We start from the raw sequence: 24345 nt of genomic DNA on the forward strand, positions 1-24345 counted from the left end.
CTGCAAGAGATTTATAACACTAGAGATAAGCACCTAATTTCTGCTTCAGCTTGTGGTTAAAGAAGTGGAAAGGAAGAAAAAAATTGAGCAGTCATTTTGAGGTATCGTTCAGTTCAATAACTGCAGCACTCTAGGAAGGTAAGACCCGACCCACGTAACAACACTACTTACTCTCAGTCCAAGAATCTGAGCTACTTAACTCATTTGACTTCAAAAAACAGCAGCGTGACATAAGACTACACTCAGGAGAAGGAATTCCTCCCACAAAATGAAAGGCTTTCTTTGTAGTCACTCAGTATTTTACAGGCCCATATTTTAACACTTTTACCACAAAATTTAAGACTAGATATCAACTGCCTGTGCTGTATGAAAACTCATTTTCCTCCTGTTGAAGGACACCAAATACCTACATTAAAGAACAGCAGTATCTTTAGTGAAATCTTTAATAAAATTATTGTATTATATATTAAATATTAAGGATATTTTCAGAAACCTTCATTTCCAAATTTATTCCTGATATTTAGCCTGATTATGCTTAAGATAATGTAATTTTTGTGTTTAAACCGATTAAAATAGCAATGAGAATCAATCAGACCTAAGTACTGAGATTTCCTCTACTAATGAAAACTTTAGTATACATTAATATAGCCTGTATATCAAATCTCCTTGAATGCTTTAATACCATCTCTCAAAACCTCACCAGAACAGAAGGCTAACTGTTGAAATCCAGGCAGATGTACAGGGCCAGTACTGGGTAAGAAGCTTGACTCACACAGAGAACCAGAAAGAGAGACTCATGCATCTCCTCACTTAATGCAAACAGCTGCATTTAGCACCTTTAAGTGCAAACCAAGCTCCTAAGTGTATAACATGTTGCAGGCCAAAGGAGATGTGTAAAAAAGAGTACAAGCTTATGCCAGGTACCACAAGCCAGAGCAGCCCCTGCTGACTAGGGCAACAACAGCAAGTAAATTTCTGTTACAGGAGCGACAGGTAACTTACCAACAGGAGAATCTTTCCAGGTACATTGCAACCTCTGCCAACCGCCCTGTTTGGAAGCCTCTCATTTCATACACCTCTTCCAAGTCTGTTCTCGGTGCTGAAGAATCTGCTTGCTTGGTGCAGAGCACCATTTAGTAACCGCCAATCCACCTACCTCTCAGCTATCTCCATCTGCTCCCTGTATTACAATTCTGTGCCCTCAAAAACATCTCAGCTTCTGATGGCCAGTTCAGCTGCCAAACACATGCCCTTATGTCTCACTCGCTCTTTCATTCCGCCAAAATGAATTGCTCTTCTGAGTTGCTGAAGACCTGGTATTTCTCCTTGTCCAGCTATGTGTTTATCAGGCTATAAAACGAGATGTAGAACCTTTCCGGGAGGCCTACCTGCAACAGGCTTCCTTTACTTCAAGAAGAAGTCTGCCAATGCTATCCGCTATTATTACTGACTTAGCAGGAGTTAAAAAAAACCTCCATTACGTCTCCAAATTCCATCAGCACACTCGCGTTAAAAAAAGACACAAAAGCTAAATACAACTAATTTCTAATAGTATTTTACCCAAAATAGTTACCTCCTCTTAGATATTAATTTGCATACGCAGACTCTCCCTGCTCCTTAAACATCGTACGTTAAGAGGTTAACTTTTATAATGGTTCCTCGAGAAAAATATATCTTAGAAGTAAACAAGAAGACCCAAAAGGAACACAGAGTACAAACAAGCAATGACACATCATTTTTCCAAAGGCGATTGTGAATATCTGTGTTTAAGTAACTATCTAGAATGCACTGAAACATAACTAAGAACTAAATGCACACTGCTATTTGAAGAAGTTTTGGCAATTGCTTGCTTGGATAGGATGAAAAACATCTTAGCCCTTTACATCACCCATCATATGAAAAGGCTAGAAAAACCCACACATTAATTCTAGCCTTATCACTTGACTACTACTTCGATTTTTATTGATGGATAATCAGGTTAGTCAGATTGCTACTGCAATTTAGAGGCTCTCCCAATTAGACTCGATTCTATGACAAGATTTGATGCTATGAATTGTTTCAAGAATCCCAGGAGACAAAAAAAAAATGCTTAAGATGAACTTCTAACAAATTTTTAAGTTTTCAGTAGGTTTTTAAAAGTTTCAATTTTGCTTCTTTCAGTTTATGCCTTGGATTTGAGACACTTGGCCAGTCTGGCAGTTGGGAAAACAAACTCCATACAGTAATTCCATTTAAAGTTGATAAATTCTATTTTCTTCATGTGTTTCACGAGAAAACAATTGAGTCTGAATATACCAAAGTGACAAAGGATGCTTCATGATGGACATGACACCAGTAAAATGTCTGATTTAAAAAGGAAAAAAAAAAGCTAGATTTCTGAAAATGCATCTCAGGCTTCTGGTTTTAAAGAGTTTGGAAGCTGCATACCTAAAATAACACTGTCAAGCACACCCCCAAACCAAACACCTACCTTTGGAAATGATGACCTTCAGGAAGCAGAACTCAGAGGGATGGTTCACTAATGAACACTTCAAAGAGAGGAGGGTCCTTAACTTGCCACCCCCCTGTGCAACAGCCCCCGGACCGAGCTGCCCGCCTGGCTGCCGAGCTTTGCAACAAGGCAGAACAACAGAGTTCAGAAAGTCCTTCCAGAAATGCACTGAACTGCCCAGAAACCATTCTGTTTACTCTGGTCAATAAAGCCCTGTTATCTCTCATACAATGGGCCATACCGTTTATACAAACAAGGTTAGCTTTCATGCATCAGACATCTATTTATTTAGCAAGATCAGCTATCACTGTAAATCAATTTCTTCGCAAATGAGAAACACAGCTGCTGTGAGAAGTACTTAAAACTCTTTCCTGCATCCAATATTTGGACCAGATGAGAAGAATACAAAAAATTCAGGACAGCAATACACTAAACCAGGGCGCAGGCTTGGTTGTTACTAGCATTTTTAAGGAAAAGAGATCAAGTTGCATTGACTTAATAGTTTTATATTTTAAATGTGAAGTTGCAATTAAGAAGTATTATAAGACAATCTTGCAGTTTCTATTCAAACTAGGTACTATTCGGATACGGAAGACACTCAACTAAAAGTTAACAAATACGTACTACAGGTTGCTTATTATGTGAACAAGCTTCAAAGCAAAAATACACTGCTAAAATGAATGTTGCTTATCAGTTTAGTAAACAACATTAACAGAAGACAAAGCTCAGTTTTTAATGGACATTTTGTCCAAGAATAGTCGGTTCTCAGAGATGAATTCACCTAAGAGCCATCTAAAAGGCTTGTACCTTTTTCAAATTAAAAAATAAAATAGACAGGTCAGTACTTTGCTTGCAGAGAGTACAACACCCTGCAACACGTGCATTTGGAACACCCCAGCTGAACAAGGGTCCCCAAGCTGAACAAGCCCTAGGTTTGACTAACATGGATGATTTCTGTTATAAAATTTTGAAGCAAGAGCTGGGGGCCAGGGAAGTACAACTGCCAAGAAGCATTAAGCCCTGCTCCTAACAGATTCTTCTCTCTTGTGTTATTTTGTTCATTAATCTTTTTATCCACCATTTTCAATTTGAAACCCAGAAAAGTCAGATTCACTGCAGGCAATCAGAACCTCTGCAGAACTCCAACCCCTCTGAGGGTCCTTCCTCTAGGAAGGACCATCACTTCAAGCCTGGACACAGGGAGAAAAGCACATGTAAGGAGTATTATCGACTTGGATGCACTCGATGCATTTCACGCTGGCTGCTACCAGCGGCAGTGAAGTGTGGAGAGCTCTGCTTCTTAACCACTGTAACGCCACGTGAGGGTACACATGTCCAAGAACACAGTATATGTTATCTTATGAATGGTTTTTACAAGCAGGCAATAAATATTAGGTCAGGCTTTAACTACACTGATGACACCTTATTCTAAACTGCCTGAATATACATGTACCAAAAAAAAAAAATATTTTTTTTGCTTGCTTTTGTTTTGATGTTCATATCCACGTCTCTGCAAAGCACTGCAGCGCACTTCCCCAGAAGGTCTCATTAAATAACAGAGAAGCCTTCTTAAGCCTCCAGTCAAAAAAGCTTAAATGTTTAGGATGAGCCAGAAAAAATCCTGATGGCCTTCAAGTTTATTTGAAAGACGGATTACAGAATATTATGTAAGGCGCAAATCTCAGAACTATTCCCCATTGTATTTACAAATATTATCAAATTTTACAAGATCATGAATTTTCATAAAAAGTGACATTTTGAAAAAGCTTCGCTTGCTTTAATCCTCCTCCTTTCTTTTGATAGGATTAAATGTTGAAATGGCAGACTGTTAAATAAGCAGACTGAAATGCCAACTGTGAGGCATTTAACTCCATGTATTTACAAATTAACGTTTCACAGTTGCTTCAAATTTTGACATTATTGTTTAGTATCTTCAGGCAACTCATTTCAGAAGGTGCTGGATTTGATCTACATTATTTCTCATTTTACATTCATATGTCACTCTGCTGGAACACCTGTAAGGTTCCCTTAATCCCTGACAAAGGAAATTTGGTTTTATGAAAGGCTGAGAAATATCCCTTTGTTTTTATCACAATGTTTTTATTAAAAAAGCCTGCCTACGGCAATTTCAAAGTTACCATTAAATTTACCAGTAAAAGTCCATAGCTGTCAAAATAACCCCCCCAAAACAGAGAAAATCATAGCCTATATACGTATAGACACACACAAATTCAGTGTAATACTGAGAGGTAGATGTCACTGGTCTTCCCCTTCAACTACTCCAGTGTTAAGCTCTGAATGTTCAGAGTGAATAAGAGAAAAGTTTAAATGAAATTCCTAAAATGTAGTGGGACACATCTGAATTCTTCAATTCTGTATATTACGCTACTTCAGAGCTTATTTGTGTGCTTCTGAGAACTGCTGCAAAGGCATAGTCCTATGGGCTATCAGATGTAGCATTTCAGACAAATATTTCATTTGCAAAACATAAAATGAAGTTCCTGCATTGCTAATGTTTGCATTTACAGAAGAGATTTCAAAAACAAACAAAGCCCAAATAACAACAACAAAAACAACCCTCAAAGCAGATTTCCCCCAACACTTACTGCCTTTAAGAACAGGGAAGTGCAGTCATTCCTAGTGCTACCTCAAGGAGCAACATCCTTGCCACCAGAATTTAAAGGTGTTCCCTCAAATTTTCTTAGAGTATGTGATGTGATTATTTCAAAATCAGAAGTAATTATCTTGTGCTCCTGAATTTCCCGTACGAAAAGGGGCAAGACAGACAAGAGAAATCACAGAGCAGATGCATTTTGTTTCATAACTGAGAACCTTTCTCCCATTACTCTACATTCTTACACCCAGTAAGTTGCACAAACTTTTCACCGTATATGCAGGCTGCCCAGTATTTAGATAAAGATATACCTAATTTTTTAGCTAGGAAACACCTGTCTACTAATCCAATGTTGCTAAATGCTAATTACTACATCCTGTCCATAAATAAATTTTACATAGCAATGCAGTGATTAACGTTAATTCCAGCAGCGCAGACTACTAATTAAGGTATTTACGAATGTTTACTTGTGTCACACGGGAATGTGCCAAATCATCTCTCTAGAAACACCTTCGTATTAGAACAGACACTTCAGAAATAATCTAGAATCAATAACACAGCACCTTCTTTTCAAAAACCAATTTTGACATCTACTAATATTCCATAAATAATGGGATCCGATTAAAGTCTCACCAAATTCATTACAAAGTATTAAGCCTGTCTAATCTTTTATCACTATTACTAACGTAATAAAAAAATAAAAATGCTAACAAGTGCAGAAAGTTATGAGAATTTTCCTCAGGAACGCTGTTGAGTGCAATCACGCATATGACGAATTCTGAATGATGAAGATGATGAATGGTGCCTGAATGACACCATTACGAATTACAGACACTTTTCAGCCAGAACCTAGTTAACTATTTCCCACTTCAACTTAGTCTATTATTTCTCCTCCATAGTTTCCGTACCTATTATTCATTCCAGCAACTTCATCTCAAATAATTATTGCACACAAGGGCAATAAAGGAAGGATTTAATATTACCAAGATATTCATACAGTTGCAATTACTCAGAAAAATAACTAAGTTCCCATCTTAAGTATGTTAGCAACATTCCTCATTTAATTGAGGGGCTTGGCAAATTCTCTTGCCTCCCAGCAAGATCTGCTAATATTTTGTAACTTAACTTGCATATTTAAAGTCTTTTCCCAAGGAAAAGAGACTTTTGTGATTTCCCTACATCTGGTGAACTGAAGTTGAAAGACAACACAGTTTTGTAAGGTGCTAACTTACAGGTGCTGTATTCCACCATAGCAAGACTTTCAAAATCAGGACCTTCAAGTTCAGTCACCTATTTGGTGGCCTGAAGCTCAGGGCAGTTGAACACAGCGAGTTCCTCATACTGGCAGCATAGCTTGAGGGTCAGCAATGCAGATCTGGAGTCTGGGCTCTCTGGCAGGCAGCGACTGAGCAATGAAGAACTGCAACACAGATACTTAAACTTCTGCTGATTGCAAGCCATATTACCAAAAACTGAAATTTTGAAAGCCTGCCATTTCATTTTAGGCGCTCAAACAGAAGGTGAGCTGAGAGTCTCAGCCTGAGCACTTTTTTTTTTTAGAATAATTTTAAACAGGACCCGTCTTTCAGCCCGCCATCAGTTTAGTCCTACTGCCATCTGCTGTCAGGAACACACAGTGCCACACTGTCTGCTAGCATCCTGATACTGCTACTCAAGATAACCCATACGTTAGCACAAACCAGTTCGTCCAGAGTACAATGTTAAATCAGCGCACTGCCACCGTAACTACTGGAGCACCAACCCTGGAAATGTGTGCACGGTTTCACACTCGGACTGTTCCCACAAAGGGGTCATTCAGATAGATAAATTAGTATCAGAACTGGGTGCAGACCCTGAAATGGTTTTCTAAACACTGACAGTATTGCCTGTTTCTTGAAAATTTTGAGATATTTGTTGCTATTAGGAATAGGTTAAAACTATGAACTGGCCAGACTACTAGGGCTGAATTGCATTATCCTTATGCAATCATACAAACAGAATTAAATCTTTAGAGGTAGAATAAAGCAAACCAGAAGAAGTTAAGCAAAATTAAACAAAAAGATCTGAAAATAAATTACCCCAAACCTCTACCTTGCCTACTGACTCAATGAAATCTTGCAACTTCTAGGGTTAACTGAACTCAGTAAATCCTCTCAGGACCACTGCAACCCATTATGCTCCCTAACACCTCTGGCAGTGCGATGCTTTGCAGCTGACACTGGTTTAAGCTGCCATCATCCCTCTCTTCTTTCCCCACACACCTTTCCTCCTCTTTCTGCTGGCACTGCAGCTGTCATGCAGTAAGGCAGCTCAGAGCACCGATGTGGCTAAACAGCTCTGACTGGAGGGGGTACAGAGGTGGCCAAGACAGAACTCCAGAAAACATAGCCCTGAGCCACTACTGGTTCCCATGATGTTTGGCTGCTGACCCAGGCTCCAAGAAAGCTCTCTGAAGTTTCTCTGCCTGTGCACCAGCTCCTGACTCCCTACTTGTGCCTTCCCCGCCTGCCTCCCCCATGCTGTGCTCAGAAAGCTAATTGCAACCAAGTGCTCGAGAGGGCTAGGGAAGCAAGAGTGCATCCCTTCTACCCATCAAGTTTTTCACTCAACTGAGAGCGCATCAGCTACGACAAGAGGCAGTTGTCTTTGCTGCTCAGCCATGCATCCTTTTAGGCAAGACCCAGTACACAGAAAATACTGTGTAATATACCCAAAGCAGTATTTTTGGGTACTACACACTGTATACTCAAAACAAATACCATAGCAGTTGTCACTAGGAGTTTTAAAAACACCACAAAATGGAATTTAACTGTAGAAACTGAAGGAGGTGCTGAGTGGCTTCTGGTTGCTGCATCCAGACAACGCTGCTGATCTCCGGAACTCCAGTCTGATGCAGTGAAGGCACAGGGCTTAAGCTAGTTGCACTCAGACAGCAGAGGGTAAAACGCAGGACATTGATTTTCGTTGCGGTGATTTCTTTGTATGAAGCCAGTTGTTAAGATAAAGTCTTTTTAAAGCTTCTGTTGTTTTCAATAGGCACAGTACTTACTGCTCAGCATAAGCCCAATTCCATTTGATGACTACCACAATATCACTAATGTGAAATTTAAAGGCTCTTTCATACATTGCACCTCTTGGTTGAGGGGAAAAACAGGCAACTCATCCTCCCACATACACAAAAGAAGAAAAATGCAATTTGTAGGCTCTGTGCTACTGAACTCGTGTTATCAAGTATGATAATAAAAGATTAACATACAATACCACTAATACTGCCACTTTCTGTACTTGCAGACACTTGTAAAAGTATTTTTCTTCAGCAGACCTGGGAGGATTCGTATGCTCTTAAAAAAAGAGAGACCTACAGCAATTCCCTCTGCATTTTGTCAAAATGTAGACAAAGGGAGGAAATCAGTCAAATGAGTAACCCTCTGATCACATGCATCTTCAATGCCTGTGTCAGAAGGGAATGCACTACTGCCCAGTGAAAGACAGATAAATCTCCTTCACTGTTTTCATTGTTTCATTCACTGTTTTTCATTGCCTCACTCAAATGTAACAGGCCCACAAAATACATCATTTACACTGATTGTTTTAATGCATTTGTACAGCTGATAACCAATATGCTCCAATCAGGTACATTTTCAAGCACAGCTGTGATAACTGAACATGATGTTACCCATCCATGCTGATCTGACAATGAATTAAAAAATAGAACTGGTCCATTATATTTTTAGGGTTTTCTTCCTGCTAAATCACCCATTTGGTTGTTCAAAAGATACATTCTTTCTAGGCAATGTATTAAGAACAGAAAACATACTGCAATATGTAAAGATTAAACCTTTTTTTTACCGTTTTAATGGAACTCCTTGATTTTTCTTCCCAAACATTACTGCTCAGCTCCATTGTGCAATGAACATTTGTTTCTCTTTCATAGGATCCAAATATAAGCAACCTGAAACAGAAAGGCCTACAGTAAGAATTGTAACACTAGTATACATCCCAAATATCATAAATAAAACTCAGTGTTCTTCCTTTATACACCCCATTACTATTTTCCATGTGTACAGATACAGAAGTCCATACATAAGTGATTCCAAATGCACAGCCTTTCACAAAATGCAAGGCACTGCCACCCTCTAGTGGAAGTATTCTACATGCATCTAAAATCGTTTTAAAATGGCTTTGGGGAGTGTTAGAGGGAGGAAGGGATTTTTTTTTTTTTTTTTAAGTGTTAAGTTGGCAGATTAGTATTTTTCTGTAAAAGAATAGCTTATAAAATAAAGCAGTTACAGACACAAGAGTCTTTCGCTCTAGTTCTAAACTTCACAACGTACAACAGCTTTCCTTGGTTGGAGAGAGAGAGTTACTGTAGTAGTAAAGTCACAAATACACAGTCAGCAGTAAACTATTTCCTAACAAACAGAAGTGGTTCTTCAGGCATCTTATTCTATTCCAGAAGGCTACAAAGCTTTTCAGTTAGGTAACAGTGCTATAAGAGGGGGTGTGTGGGAAGCACTGAAGTTGTACACAGTTTATCTCACAGTACTTGGAAGCAGATAAACATTTTGGAATAAAAACCTCAGATAAACTGTGCTCTTCCAAGAGAGCTATTAGAAACGGTCCTTGCCAAATGCATATAGAAAACTTCAAAATAAATATATCTAAGCTTTCGTCCAAACTAGCTAACTTATGATTGAGATTTGTTACACAACTCTTTAGATGATGGAGACCAAAGCTGTAATCGAATCCCAGCAATTTTCTCTGTTCATTTTCATGTTCTTAATGAATGTTTCTAGGTTAAGTATTTATAATTACAAAGTTTGTGGACTTTTACATATGGAGATACGTATTAAATATCCTTTGAAAATTAAGTAAAAACAATTGAAAGCAACTTTTTTCAGCAACTGGAATTGGTAATATTAAACCAATCCCAAGGCAATGCACCTCTGTCTACAACAGTTCTCTAGCTTGCATTAAAGCAAGGGGAATGAAAGTATTCCTTTTGTATGTCTCTCTACGAATAATTTAACTGCTTTTTAGCTGATTACATGAGCGAGACTGTAGGCGAAGATCCTTGCAGTCACTCAGTTCTACATCTACACCTGGGTTGGTGCCCAGCACACTTGTATTTGCTGTACCAAGTGCCAGCTTTGAGGCTGCACGCTGTGCTGCCAGCCCCAGGTGTCGAGTCTGCGTGCTTCCCCATCCCTTCTCTACTGAAGCACTGCAAAGAGCAGCTGTCAGCCTCACTTCCAGCTTGACCTTCAGCACGTGTTTGTCTAGACACTATTGATTTGATTACAGTAAGCAGAAATCCAGTCTCAGAACCAACCGATCAGGTATTTTGTCTGGGTAAGACAAAGTTTGTTCAGGGTTACTTAGACTGACCAGCTCACACCTTCTTTGCTTATTTTTAAACCACCCTCAGCAACCCTTTATGGCTTTTCTATTCAGCTTTTAGTAGTTGCTTTTGAATAATGCACTTTTTCTTCTGTGTCAACTGCAACTCATCGCCACCAGCTAGTGCAGTCAAGTTTTTCCACAGTTGGTCATTGCTTGCACACGCTGCATTTCATTCCAACAGGACAGCAGAAGTTCTCTCTCCTGCTTTGCAAAGAAGGGAAGCAGGGTGGGTCAGGGGGGTTAGCGGAGAACAAAAATGCAGATGATCAAAGATAACAGATGGTTAATGCAGTTAGAGAGGTACAGAAAGACAGACAAAACTATGAACAGTGATCTTCCAGGAGTCCTTACTGTCCCTCTAAAATATCAGCGCAGCAGCTATTTATCTGTCCTGTACTGGTGACAAGTAACATACAAGAACAAGGACAGGAGATACATCACAACTGGAAAAAAAATGATTTTCTATTACAACCATAACATCAAAGGTGCACAGAAAACAAACAATGAGATTTCACATTACATTAGGCTACCAACACCCTACTTGAAGAAACGTATCATAGCAAAAATACACACTTAAAGAGCAGTCCTGGTCCATGGGCACTTCGTGCTGAAGTTTGGAATACAATTTCCAGTTTCAGGAAGACAAAGAGGAAATTTTAACTGCTACAACACTAAGGGAGTTTTTGTTTGAATAACACCTTTGACAGCATGCTGTGTTCTCCAACGTAGCTGCAGATAAAGACTGATTACGATTGCAGCACAGCACACCCCAAACAACTGCATATTAAAATGCAGATTACTGTGTACTCCACAGACATAAGATTTATAAACCAGTATAAAACTGTGTATGAAGGACCTTCTGAAACAAAGTTTATAGCCCAAGCAAAAATTAAACCAATAAGAAAATATGGTTAGGTTACTGCCTGAGTAATTAAAATAGGTATACAGAAGGATGATTGCTGCTGCTTCCCTGACTCCACATGGGATACCCTCGGGTAAGCACAAGGCAGAGCAGAGCGATTCAGCAGAGCAGCCACGAACAGCAGCAGCTTAGGGCTGTCCCAGCACCATGCGGACCCCAAATGTTATAGGAGGCCCTCTGACAGAGGGCAGGCAGCAGAACGGGCCGAGGTGGGGACAGTCTCACCTCTTAGGGCTGATCGAAGCCCAGGACTTTGGCCTGTCTCTACAGTCTCCAGGAGAGGAGGATGAGTAGAAGGACTATCAAGCCGGCTGCTTTTTGTAGGGTGATGCTGAAGGGTTGATATGCAAATCTAACAAGAACCCCATATGCACAAAGTACACACCAATCTATAGTAACATGTTATTTATTACCAAGTACATAAAAGCAAGCTCAATATATTTCCTTTACAACTTTTTCCTGTTTTTTTCTTTTTAAACTTTTTTTTTTAAACTTAATTTCAACTGTGCCCCTTTTATTTGCAAATAGTTTTGGAGTCAAAATAAGCAGAATATTTCCTGAATTTTAAGAATGTCGAAAGCAGATTCAATATCCACACACTGCTGCACGAAGTCCACTTGAAGGCAAGGCAAAAGGGGAAAAAAAATAAACATAAAACTCCAAACCTAACACGTCGGTCTCAGGTACACACTGCAGTGTTTTACAAAATGACTGTCTTAGGAAAAGTCTCCTTGTCCACAAAGGTTATTAAAACAAATGTTCACTTTAAAAGCCCACATTGTGGCACAGTTTTAGAAGAATATTCTGCTTAATATATTAAGAGTTGACAGGATTTAAGACTTTCTTCACAGAGTACCTTTAAAAAGTCATATGGGGAGATTTAACAGCGTGTTGCTTTGTTCTTTTCTCTCCCTAAAAAAATTAAGGCAAGGATGCAATTGTTAATCTAACTTGTTTTTCCTTTCTCTTTCATAGAAGAAACTGTCACTGTCACGTTGTACAATGTTTTCACCTACAGATAACATTTTTGCAACGAAAGTATTCTGTGAAGGTGCTACAATCATAAAAACATGTTTTCAATAGGTTAGACAAAAATTGTAAAATGTTATTTACACCAGTGAAGTTTCCATTCTTTCAATAATTTCATGCAAAAAATTCACAAAAATTTTCTTTCAATAAAGTGACAACAAGGAAATTTGGGTGGTGATTAGAAAAAAGTGCAAGAAGTATGCATTTGGGTATGTGAAGAACAAAATGAAATTAAGCTAGACATTTCTAACATACAAAGAGTTTGCAAGATGCTTTCTCTCTATAGTTTCACTGCTGTTGTTCAAGACTTAATTGTTTAGAACATGAAAACAGCAACTGAAGGCTACTACGCCATGCAAGGACTAAGCTTTGCTTTGAATCACTCAGCTCTGCCATAGCTACCATATTGAGACAGAATACAAAAACATCCTCAGGCATTGAGCAAAACTGAAAAACATACAGAAGTCAAGGTGATCTTTCATTTCTGGAATTGGAAAGATTGCCAAGGAAGAAAACTTCAGGTAACGCCCTCCAGATGACGGTTCTCATTAGGAGATGATGACCATTCTGCTATGAATTCGCTCACACAGAAACTGTCTATGATGGAAGAGGCTCTTGAGGTTCAGTGACCTCAGAGCACCTTTAGGTGAAGAACTAAGAAGTTTGGGGAAACGAAGCAATGCTCAGTCAGTATCAGGTCACAGTGCTCCCTGGAAGGCTCTCAGGGCGAAGTCCCAGCACGCCAGCAGGGACTGTAACAGGTCCGCAGAGGTCCCAGCAGCAGATGTTGGTGAAAAACCCTCTGCATGTCAGCATACAGAGTGGTATTGCAAAAGAAACCTTGCAAACAGCCCCGGACAGCCTTCACACGCCGTAGTTATGAAAAGGGAAATTGTGACATTGCTACTTTTGGAAGTAAAGGAAGAAATACGCAATATGTACAAAGTCCTCTCTGTGCCTTTCAGCTTCTACCTCACAAATGTCTTCAGGTGCAAAGCAAGCAATAATATTCATTTACTGGGTTATTTTACAGACAGCAGCTGTGGTTAAGTTCAAAAAAGGATGGGACAACTTGGAAGATCTGAGGAGTTACTATAGGACCAAAGTCAGCCGTGTAGATTGAGATGTGTCTGTTCACACAGCTTTCAAGAGCGCATCTAGAAATTCCAAGCTGCATAAAATAGATTAAATCAGACCTGAAGCTCAAAAGGCCTGACAAGCCAGCAACTGCATCCTCCCTCTGCCATCTGATAAGCATCTGTGACAGCTGAAAATACTGAGAGGTCAGCTGATGATGTCAAACTGAGCAATCTGGCTTCTAGAAGGTAACGGAAAGAAACAAAACAGTACTGTTACATTGGCAATGTTGCACACAGTATTTCAGATGCAGGAAAGACACGGTATTTTAAAGTGACTTTCCAAACTAAGAACAACTGCGTGTAACTTAAAGAGTTATTTTAGGCCCTATTATAATAAAAGCAAACACACTATCGGACTGAAATTGGAATCTGTCTACAGAGAGATCTTGAGTTCCTTTATTCAGTGGGGATGAAGAAGAAATGCTCCTAACAACCAAGGAATGCACCAAATCATTTATCATTATTGGTGTACTCATAGGAAACTGATCACAAATCTAGAAAAAAAGGTAAGCAGCATTTTTTTCACCCCCAAAAATTAAAAAAAAATAAAAAAATCATTCTTGTGACCAACACAATCAAGAAAGACCAAACAAGAAGCATAAGCGGATCATCATCTAGAAATAAGCTCGTTGCGATGGGTAAACAGCACTGATAAAAGGCATTATCATAGCAAATAAAGTTCCGACATGGTTGTACAAGGCTACAAGAAAAAAAAAAGGCAAAAAGGAGCTCAGGTGGTAATACAAGTAATGAAAAAGCTAGTTAAAAAAAACACATTGTAAACCAGAGGTTTAGTTCATAAAGAGCAGAATGGCACATGGCTAGATCAAAGCCTAAGCACCACGAAGATAAGATCTACCATAAACGAAGAACTAAAAGGTCTGACAAAACCAAACAAAAACCACAAAACCAAACCACGTCTGCATACCTTTTGTCCAGTTTTAAAGAGAATAATTTTCTCTTCAATAAATGGAGGTACATTTTCTTTCTTTCCATTATTTTGTTCAAAACAAAGACAAATAATGCCTCATAAAAGTTATTTGGATCAATCTAAGTAAAACAGCAAAACAATTACTTCCCTGTGCTTGCAACACCACACAATAGGATAATTACAACATTTATACTGTCCTGAAAGAGATTCATAATTTGGAGTGCCAAACAAATAAAAACAAAAACAGGAGGCACATTAGCATTTAACCAGACAAAATCCAAAATAAAGGGAAATCCCTGTTCATACACACACACTGTAGAATTGCCTCAAACTTGCTACAGCTTTCATGTGTTCATTTTTACTTTAAAAATGTATTTCTTGATTAAAGCTCCATCACAACAAAAGATGCCACTTCTTGAATCAGCACAGGCTTACAGCTATAATTACTACGAATTAAGAAACATGCGTGTACTTGCTTAATAAAGAATGAGCAAAAGACCACAGAAGGTACCTTGAACATTCAATTAACGTGACTTTTAGTCGACCTTCTATCAACAGAAAATCCTGTATACAGAGGTCTCGATCTTCATATTCATCAGGTAGTGATACTTGAAATGGAAAAAATGGCTTGAACCTGAAAAATACAGAAGAGAATTCAAATTACACAAATTGGACTACCACAACTTAAAAAAATGGTAATGGGATTAGAAAGAATATTTAATGCTCCAAGAGAGAAAAACTTCAATTTCTGCACATTTATTGCTCAAAAGGAACAAGCAGAACTTAATAACACTTTCTGAACGGAGAAGATTGGAGAATCTTATTACAAGACCTTTTTGTAGGACTTAAACAGGTCTAAGGTGAAAAAATACTAAGACCCTAAAACCTAAGCTGTCACAACACTGCTGTACTTAAGAAGACTGATACATCCTAAAAACCCATACACTTTAGTTACCAGGATTAATACTTCCCTTATTTTGTGAAAAACATTTAATTGCCTTTTTTTTCCCCCCTTATCTTCTGGAATTAAAATGAAAATACAGGTACTAAATAGTTTTCCTTGAATTTTATTTCCCCCATCGCTGCATGTGACTCAGGGAAAGCAGTTCATGTTCAAAACGCCGAGTGTTTCACACCCGTTATCTCACCACATAACTAGCTCTTTCTGATAAGAATACACTGACTCATAAATCCAGCTTTCAGTTCTAAATGGCCCCGTTTCAGGGCTGGACACGGCCGCGATGCAGGGGGAGCAGGAGGGGGAGAGGCCGCACAGCTGCAGCCCCAGCCCCTCTCACGCACACGCTGCCCCTGCGATTCCAGCAGCAAGGGCCCCGACCTTGGAAATAGAAATATGTTATGGGAACGGCACTGCTATTTACACAACGTGTATGAGAAAGCACTTGTAGGGGCTCTCTGCTTTCCATTTTTACTCATTGCTCGTTTCCTACCACTTTCCAGTGCCTGGTTTTCCCTTGTCACCGCCAGCCTTCCAGCGAGTATTTCTGCTCGGAAGACGCACAAACAGCAGAAGACAGCACAAACTGCACCACTGCCTGCAGGACGTCTCTGCCATTTCATAAGAAAGAAGTCTTTCATAAAAACTGTTTGCTTAACCATCAGAAGCATCTGCTTGTCACATTCGGAGATCACAATATGTTCAGGAAACAGTCACATGGATCGGGATTGAAGAGTTTCAGAAATCCAAATAAATAACGGAGCGCCCTTTAACTGTCGACACACTCTTCAGGAGGGAGCCCGACGCCCTGGTTCGAGACACTTAAGTTTTTGTGCTAGCATCAGCCTCGGACAAAGCCATGAGAAAGAGACTTCTTTTGTTCTCCTCGTGAATAAGTACATCTTAACACTCCGGTTATTTTACTGAAATCCAATCCCATTTCTAACTTTAATTTTGTTCCAAGTTTCTCCCTCATTACCTCCTCCAGAAAAAAAGACTGGATGAAGACAGACAAGTCAAAACACTCAGCTTTAAATACTATATACAATTATTTTGTGTATTAAAAATATGAAGCAATTAAATCACACAGGCCACAGTTCAGACTTACGGTACGCTTGTACCATAAACCACCAACCCAAAATACCCCTTATGCGCGTACACGATCTAGTTTGACATGTTACTTATAATCTTTAATAATTCAAGGACTGCAAAGAGAGGAATAGTAACAATTACAAGAGGGGGGAGATACCAGCAGTGCTATTTTCACTCTACAAACCGGGAAGAAGCCCTGCTGCTTTGGGACCCAGGCACCCCTGCCCCGAGCCAGGGCACAAACCTGCTGCGGAGCTCTCACAAGCAGCACAAGCAACAGCACTCCCTCTGTTATGGGTGATTTTTTCCCTCCAACAAAGATCCTGCTCTGTTCAGCAAAAAAGCATCAGTTAGACAACTGCACTGCAAAATAATGCAAGTTTGGGGTCAGTAATTACTTGTAGGTTTTCTGATTTTCAGCACAGTAAAAACTTAATTTCCATGAGCAGAGGCAAGAACGCAACATAAAACAAACACAACAAAAAAACACCCAACTTTCCAACTGGGTGCTGTACCAGCAGCTATCTGTATACTGCCTCCAAAATATCTTCCATGGATGGTTCCCCTTGGGAACTACCAACCATCGACCACCAGCAGGCCCCTCAGCGAGCTGCTGACACAAGAGCTCTGGGAAGGAGGGAGGAAGGATCCAGTAGATCACCACCACCTTTCTGAATTGCTGCAAATGCAAGGATTTGAGTTTTTGGTATTGATAAGGCCCTGCCATTATACATAGCATAGATAGTCTGCAGGCTATATAAAAACAACAACAAAAAAGCCTGGACAAATCTGTTTACAGCATTAGAAATAATAGCAAGAAAAAAAAAGCAAAAGTTATCAACTAAAATGTTTAGTCAAACCAAAGATGCAGTCTCTTAAGTAACTTCAGAACAAAATGTTAAATACTCTGCACGCTTTAATCTTTTGCTACAGCATGGAATAAAGAAATAGCCCTCAGAATAAGTCATTTTTTTTAGATTAAGAAAATGTTAATTATTATTTTGAAAGTGGAAATCAAAATTGAGATTTTTTTTTTAAATTAATGCACCAACGAATTAAAGATGGAAACTCTTAAGTGTCAATGCAGTTATCTACAATAACACATAAAACACTTAAGAGTATATGCTCGACTTCGGGTTGTGCAGCACTTAACTGATTAAATTTCATAAAAAAAATATAAGGTTAAAAAGCCGTCTCAACAAAATTGCTCATCACAGCAAGGGTCTACGTTCACGTTCTTAGCAATAAAACCAATTTGCCAAATCCTTAGCAAAGAGTCCTAATACTTTCCTTACTTCCACTGGCATTAGCGCCAAACCTTTTAGCGCCACTACATTTTACCTGGGATACGGGGGTATTTGTGCAGCTGCTGCTCTGAAGCCTTCAGCTCCTGGAAGGCAGCTTGAGCCTGATCTTGGCAGCAGGACACAGAGCCCACGATGCCGGCAGCGCGCGGTTACCTCTGGGCTGTGCTGCGGGGCCGCACGCAGGCAGCCTGCAATCCCTGCATGTAACCCAGTGGTTCTCCGGGGTTCTCCCTTCTTTTCCCCCATGGCAGACAAAGCCTTTAAGCCATTTTACCTCTTAAAGCAGTGTCCAACAGCCACAGGCGCTTCCCGGCTGTCACAGCAGCCGACCAGCAAGCGGGTGGCCCCACCGCCTCTGCCCGCAACAGGGAGCTTTCCTGCCTACCCCCAGCCTCATTGCCAACAAAACGAGCTGTCATGAAGCGAGCATTTACACCAGGGACAACAAAACACACTGCTGATATGAACGTGAAGCTATCTTTCTTTGTGTTGATGCATCAGAAGAAGACTTTTAGCTAGCGCTGGCAGTAACGATGCAGCGAGGCAGGCAAGAGAAGAACTGCTCCCAGGCCCTGCAGCATCTGCTGCCGTTAGAGCCCCAGTGTCTTCATGGCCCACACAACCCTACAAAAAGAAGAAATGACTATTTCCTGTCATCTCAGATTCATCATTATAAGGTAGAACTTATTTTATTAATTACTTTGAATACATAACCATGTAACTTCTGTAACAGCTTTAAGAGGTAGCAAATACACACTTTCATTTAGTCCATCTCTAAGGAGCAAAAGTCCACCAATAAATGCCTTAGAGAAATCCGTCACACGAACTAAAAATGAAAATGTGTTTGTGCGCCTAGCAGGGAACCTCAGAAAGCCTACAAGAAGCCTATGAGTGAATTACAGGTGTGGAGGAATCATGGCTGGTCTCTGCAGCTGCCCTGGCACCCTGGGTGAGATCAGCCCCAGCAGGCTGCTCTCCCGAATTCACGACTCTCATAGGCAAACTCTGAGCAAGGAAAAATGTGGCTTCTATTTGGCTGTCTGTATCTTCGAACACTAATCCAGTGTGCTCCCTGTCTAAACTTTAAGCCGTAAGCAAAAAGTTAGCTACATGGACCTGCGGACCTCAATCAGCAGAGAACAAGCCTATGAGAAGTGCTCTGCAATGGGGCCGCTGGCTGCCGCAGCCTGGGGAAAGGTTTTAGGACTCGACAACGGGCTGGGGGAATCTCAGAGTCTCTGCTGGCAGCACAACGGTCGAGAAAATATTACCAAAAGCTGCTTAAAGAAATACAGCATGTGTCTGAACCCCACTGACTTGGTACCAGGGTCCCCAAGGCACGTTTCTGCTGCGAGCACCTTAGATGCCTTTCACGCAGGGTCTGACGCTGCCTCTCCTTACTCTGCAAGGTCAAATGGCAAAAATTCATGCTCGTGTCACACGTCCTTGAGCTGTGAGGCAGGATTACACCAACTCAATCCATGTATCTGGAAACCTCCTTTTCAACTCCTAGCCTGTGAAACGATACCAAACAATATCGGAATTAAGGTAGAGTTTACTGTCTGTAAACTGTAGTTAAGGTTTTGGAAACTCTTCACCTTTTCCCTAGGGAAAAAAAAGTCACTTTGTAGTTATACTAAAAAGCAAACACTTAAGTCCTTGCCTTGAAATCCTGCTTTAAAAAAAAAAGTTTTTAAAAATGCCTTATGTTAGATGCTTATAGTGCTTCTTCAATTTGTTTTTAAATTATCCATCCCCCTCCAAAAATTGATCTTATTTGTCCAGAAGTCTAAAATTATGATTAAGAAAACGTTATAGAGCAGCATTTAATTTAATATGAAGAGGAATATACAGCAATCAATGTCATGGGAAATTTTAGCATGAAAAAAAGTAAAAATAATAGTTAAAAGAAGCTGTTGAGTAGCAAAAGTGTTTTGTGACAAGTACCACAAGGCACAAACAGGAAAAAAAAAAAAAGTAATTTCACATGAAGAATTAGGTCAGATAATTATACTGAAAGATAATTACGATAAAGTCACTCGATTAACGTACAGGATTAAAGATACACTTAAAATAGCATAACACGTAGCTCCTCCACACACAAAGCCCAGCAAAACGTTTCCAGACCCTGCCCGCAGCCAGTGCGTCTCCTCCGCACAAAAGCTCCTCCGCTGGGCTCACGCCGCGTTCCAGAGCCGCTTCAGGGGCTCCTTTGCTCCCATCTCATCCTTCACAAAGCTGAGATCAAAACTGCATCTGAAAAACAAACCCAATTTGCCCCCCCCGCCTGGGGGGCTTGCAGAGCCACCGCAGCCCCTTCCTTCCTTCCTTCCAGTCGCCGGCTCCGTGGGGGAGGCAGGGATGTGCGAACGCTCACCTAGACGGGACGAGGCTGTAATTCACTGCTTTGCTTTCAGAAGGGCCTCATCTATATTCCCAACAATAACCTCTTGGATAAATCGATTGCTTCCACAGCTCATACTTAACTGCAGTATTTTTAGTTGCATGAGGAAATCTATTAAAAACTGGGGAGGAAAAAAAAAAAATCAAGTTATATGGCCAAAGATAGCCAAGGAGTTCTGCGTTTCTGTTCATTGCATCTATTAAAAATGTCCAGAATCACAGCACGCACACACAAAAATAAGGCTAAATACGGACAGGAACAAACTTCAAACACTCTCCGCAGCCCATTTCCTAATTCAATGAGCAGCAGGACCGACAACGCCACTTCTAAATGCAAGGCTAGGATTTTGTAAGCAGAGCTTCAGCTAAGCAGTGAGAAGCCGTTTCTCGAGTTTCTAGGAAAAATATAAAATATTACCTGTTTTTATTACAGAAGTTTGATATCTAAAATAGTGGTCTATAAAATCACGGGGTATCTGTTCAAGTCCACATTAATCACGTGTACTTTATGGATCCCAGCGCTACTTTGCTGCCATAAAATAAGATTAAACATCAACAGGTTTAAAAACTTTTAATCGAGTTACAGATTTATGTCACAACACATTACCTGAACATTTAAATCTTAATAAACAAGGCAAAGAGAGACCTTAAATCTCAGAGGAGCCCACTAGCTAAGAGCACGGCTATCGTTAGCAAGAACTATTTTGTATACATTGCAAGTCTGCAAAACTTGTTTACAATGGTAAATAAAATAAATCAAAATCTGAAGTGAAACTGTTTAGTAAGCCATTAATTTGCTTTTGTAAATGTTGCTATATTTGAAAATTTTAATATCCAAAATATTTTGGAAAAAATAAAGTTATTCAGCAGGTTTTCATTTTTTTGTTTGTTTGTTTTACTTTTGGGAATAAACAGGAGGCTTGTTAAATTACAAAATACAACTCAAAAATCCTGAAGTTATTTTTAGAGACAGCCTTTCTTTTTATCTGATTTACAGAAATACAAGTCAAGAGTTCGTAAAGTATACATTCAGAAAGTGATTGACACCAGATGATATTTTAATTCATAAAATCCCTCTGTTCTTACACTGTGTGTATCCACTAAAATTCTAAAATCTTACAACCTACTCCTAAAAGGGCATGACCACACTTATGACATTTCAAAAGTACTTATCAGCTTACATTTAGGCTTGCTAATGTTAAATATTATATTGCAAATAGCTTGTATCGTTCTTCACACAGAAGATGTAGAAGTGGAACTCATCCTTATTTTGAAAACAATAATGAGGAGGGTGTTGGGTGTTTTGCTGTGTTATTTAAGTACCACCACTGCAGATTTTGCAAAAAGTACTTCTCCAGCTTCCACTGATTTCACAAGGAACGACGCTGCACGAGCGTCAGAATTCAGGGGACTTCAGGAACTCAGAACACACTCTTATTCAACACAGATATCTACTAATTTTAGCTTTACTCCCACCCAGGAAAATCTGACCCACGAACAACAGCGCAGTAAGAGTAGGTTTATTTTCCCAGAAACTGTAGGCAACGCTGCAAGTCCCTCCTGGCACTCCACCCACTGTTACAGGATATTCTGCCACAGACTTTTAAGAGCCTTACACACATAAGCTCTCAATATACGAGCAGTCACTTTTTAAATCAAGACCTCAGAAATGCAGGGATTTGATTTCGTTTTTCCTCCAAAGATGTTTCACACATTTCCAGATTTCGGCGGCCGTCTCCTCCCTGCAGCACTATCAGTGCCTCCGAGGTATCTCCCATCAGTGGCTCGGAATGGGCGCTCAGAGCTTTAAGACCTACTTCACAATGGCTAATAAAAAAGTAAATATTCAAGTAGCTCTCTCGGGGGAAAAAAAGCGGTACATTTCTTGTCCTGCTTTTATGAGAGAAGCAATTGTAAATATGGCAAGGGAAGTCTTGCCGTTGCTGTCTGCACTGAAATAGCCAAAGGCAAAAAGAAATCTCAAATCAGGTTTATCAACACTACTTTCTTAGCACAAACAACATCAATTTGACCACACAAAGATTCTTTGCATTTCAAGAACCGTTTCCCAAGTTCCAAATGCTACATACACCGAGATAACTTAGCTACTCAACGCAGCAAACGACTCTTTGATCTCCTTGAGTTCGTGTTTCGTTTGTTTTGTTTTAAGCTACATGTGTTCTCACTGAAGCCGACTGTTGGTTCAAACTAAGCGAAAGATGGAAATCCTCAGGCTGAGGCAGGACAGGACACAACCTCCCTGTCTAACCGGGCAGCCTGAAGCGTGGCTCAGCTCCAAACGGGACAGAAGATGCCAAAAGTGTCCTTCATGGAGAGCTGGAGCCAGGCAGGTGTGGCGCAGCAACCACCCCGACGGGCAGCTCGTAAGCATTCAAGAAGAATAGCACTAACAGTGGCAGGAAGCAACGGGACACGACCAAAGCCACCCCAAGCTCTACACCTTCAGCCAGTGGGGTTGGGTTGGTTGCAGCAGCCACTGCTAGCAGAACGCCCCTACTTCTGCAGCCCATTCTCTGTAAGGAGGCCTCAAGTCTCTCTGCACATCCAACTCTGTGCAGCCCTGGTCAGAGGGAAATGGCGCTGGTGTTCCCACAAAATCCCAGCTCAGCACACAACTTGCCCTCCGAACTCCGGAGTTTTAATCCTCTATGCCAAGCTCTAGCTCCATCGACACACCAAGCACTGACACCCTCCCAGACAGCTTCCTGAGGGGCAGGAAAATCACCTTTCAGTCTTTCACACCTGAAGAGGGCCTCTGACAGGCGTAACCCAGACACAGAGAACCATTTATGTCTGTTATGGCTCCAGACACCAGAGCTTGCAGAAACTTATCCCCGCTCCTCCACTTAGCTTTGACAAGGCACCAACTACCGAAGCTTCTCCTCCATTTCCAGGGCCCTAGCCACCCCTGCGCACACAGAAGATGGCCCAGCTCCTGCCCTTGAAGTCCTGCAAAGCCCTGGAGCCAGCCTGGCTCAGAACCCGCAGTAACTCCCAAAGCTGAGCTGCCTGATGGCTCACCCTGAAGTCCCATACGGGCATCAACCAAGGACCCACGGCACCGAGAGCTCAGCCACCCGCTGCAGTGGTGGGAAGGGACCTGGCACAGCATGGCGTGGCACTAGGGGCTCATGCTGTGAGCAAACAGGACCAAATGATGCAGCCACTCTGCACAGACACGGCCTGGGGACAAGCAAATAGAGGGGTGCAGAACTATCGGGCAGGATTCCTGCATTTCACAGGTCCCGCACCAACAGCAAGTGAGCTGTGACTGGTGAGGACGTTTGAAAGCAGCAGCTGCTCCAATTACCCTAATCCTCTCCCACCATCCCCATAATGAATTTGGCTGTTTTCTCTAATTTGTCCTCCTTTCAGAAGAACACAACAATCCGAGTTTTTGCGGTATTGTTTTAAAACAATACTGCTGACTAACACTGCTGTTCCCACCCCACCTCCCCTTGTAATCCGCTGGGCTCTTCGCTTGGCAACATCCGAAGTTTTGTTTTGTTTATTCTACCGCAGGGCCAGAAGGATGCAGGCCTATTCAGAAAAAAAAATCACCACCAGAAAGCCGAGTTGTTATGAAGTTTTCAGAACTAGACGGCATCGTTTCCCCCGTTTAATTGCTTAGGAATTGTTCACCGAGGCAGATCGCTCGCAGCAGCGGCTCAGACGATTCTGCGAAGCCTTCTGCCCCGTCGCTGTGAGACCACGATCTTCAGCTCCCCCTCATCCTGTTTCAGCTCAGACACACAGGAATAATGTTTTAAGTCATGTACTACACAAGCAATATGCATGTTCTTACCGTGCAATGACTTACTTTTGAAATCCCATGTAAAAGTGTATTTGACAGGGCAATTTGCAGAGGCTGCAGTACTGTTTAAAGCATTTTATGTATGAGGTACTAGTTACAGAAAGCAGCTGGTACCTAACACCATTATAAAAGCAGGCCATAATATTTGTAAATATTCTCTTCTGAACGGGCATGTTTCATAACTATGTTGCTGTTTAAAGCTGACACAGGAAAATTCACTT

At 40.7% G+C, this 24345-nt stretch overlaps 1 protein-coding gene across 1 annotated transcript in view; it reads right to left on the reverse strand.

Annotated features, from left to right (window-relative positions):
- Positions 1-24345, reverse strand: part of PDZD8 (PDZ domain containing 8) — a 58140-nt gene that overhangs the window by 23139 nt on the left and 10656 nt on the right. The window contains exons 2-3 of the mRNA XM_080597089.1: positions 15041-15163; positions 8955-9057 (exon numbers count right to left, since the gene is read on the reverse strand). Coding sequence (XP_080453215.1) covers positions 8955-9057; positions 15041-15163 — 226 coding nt within the window. The remainder of the gene's footprint in view (positions 1-8954; positions 9058-15040; positions 15164-24345) is intronic.

Source organism: Anser brachyrhynchus, assembly GCF_964034855.1.
Source record: "Anser brachyrhynchus genome assembly, chromosome: 6".
Classification (NCBI taxonomy): Eukaryota; Metazoa; Chordata; class Aves; order Anseriformes; family Anatidae; genus Anser; species Anser brachyrhynchus.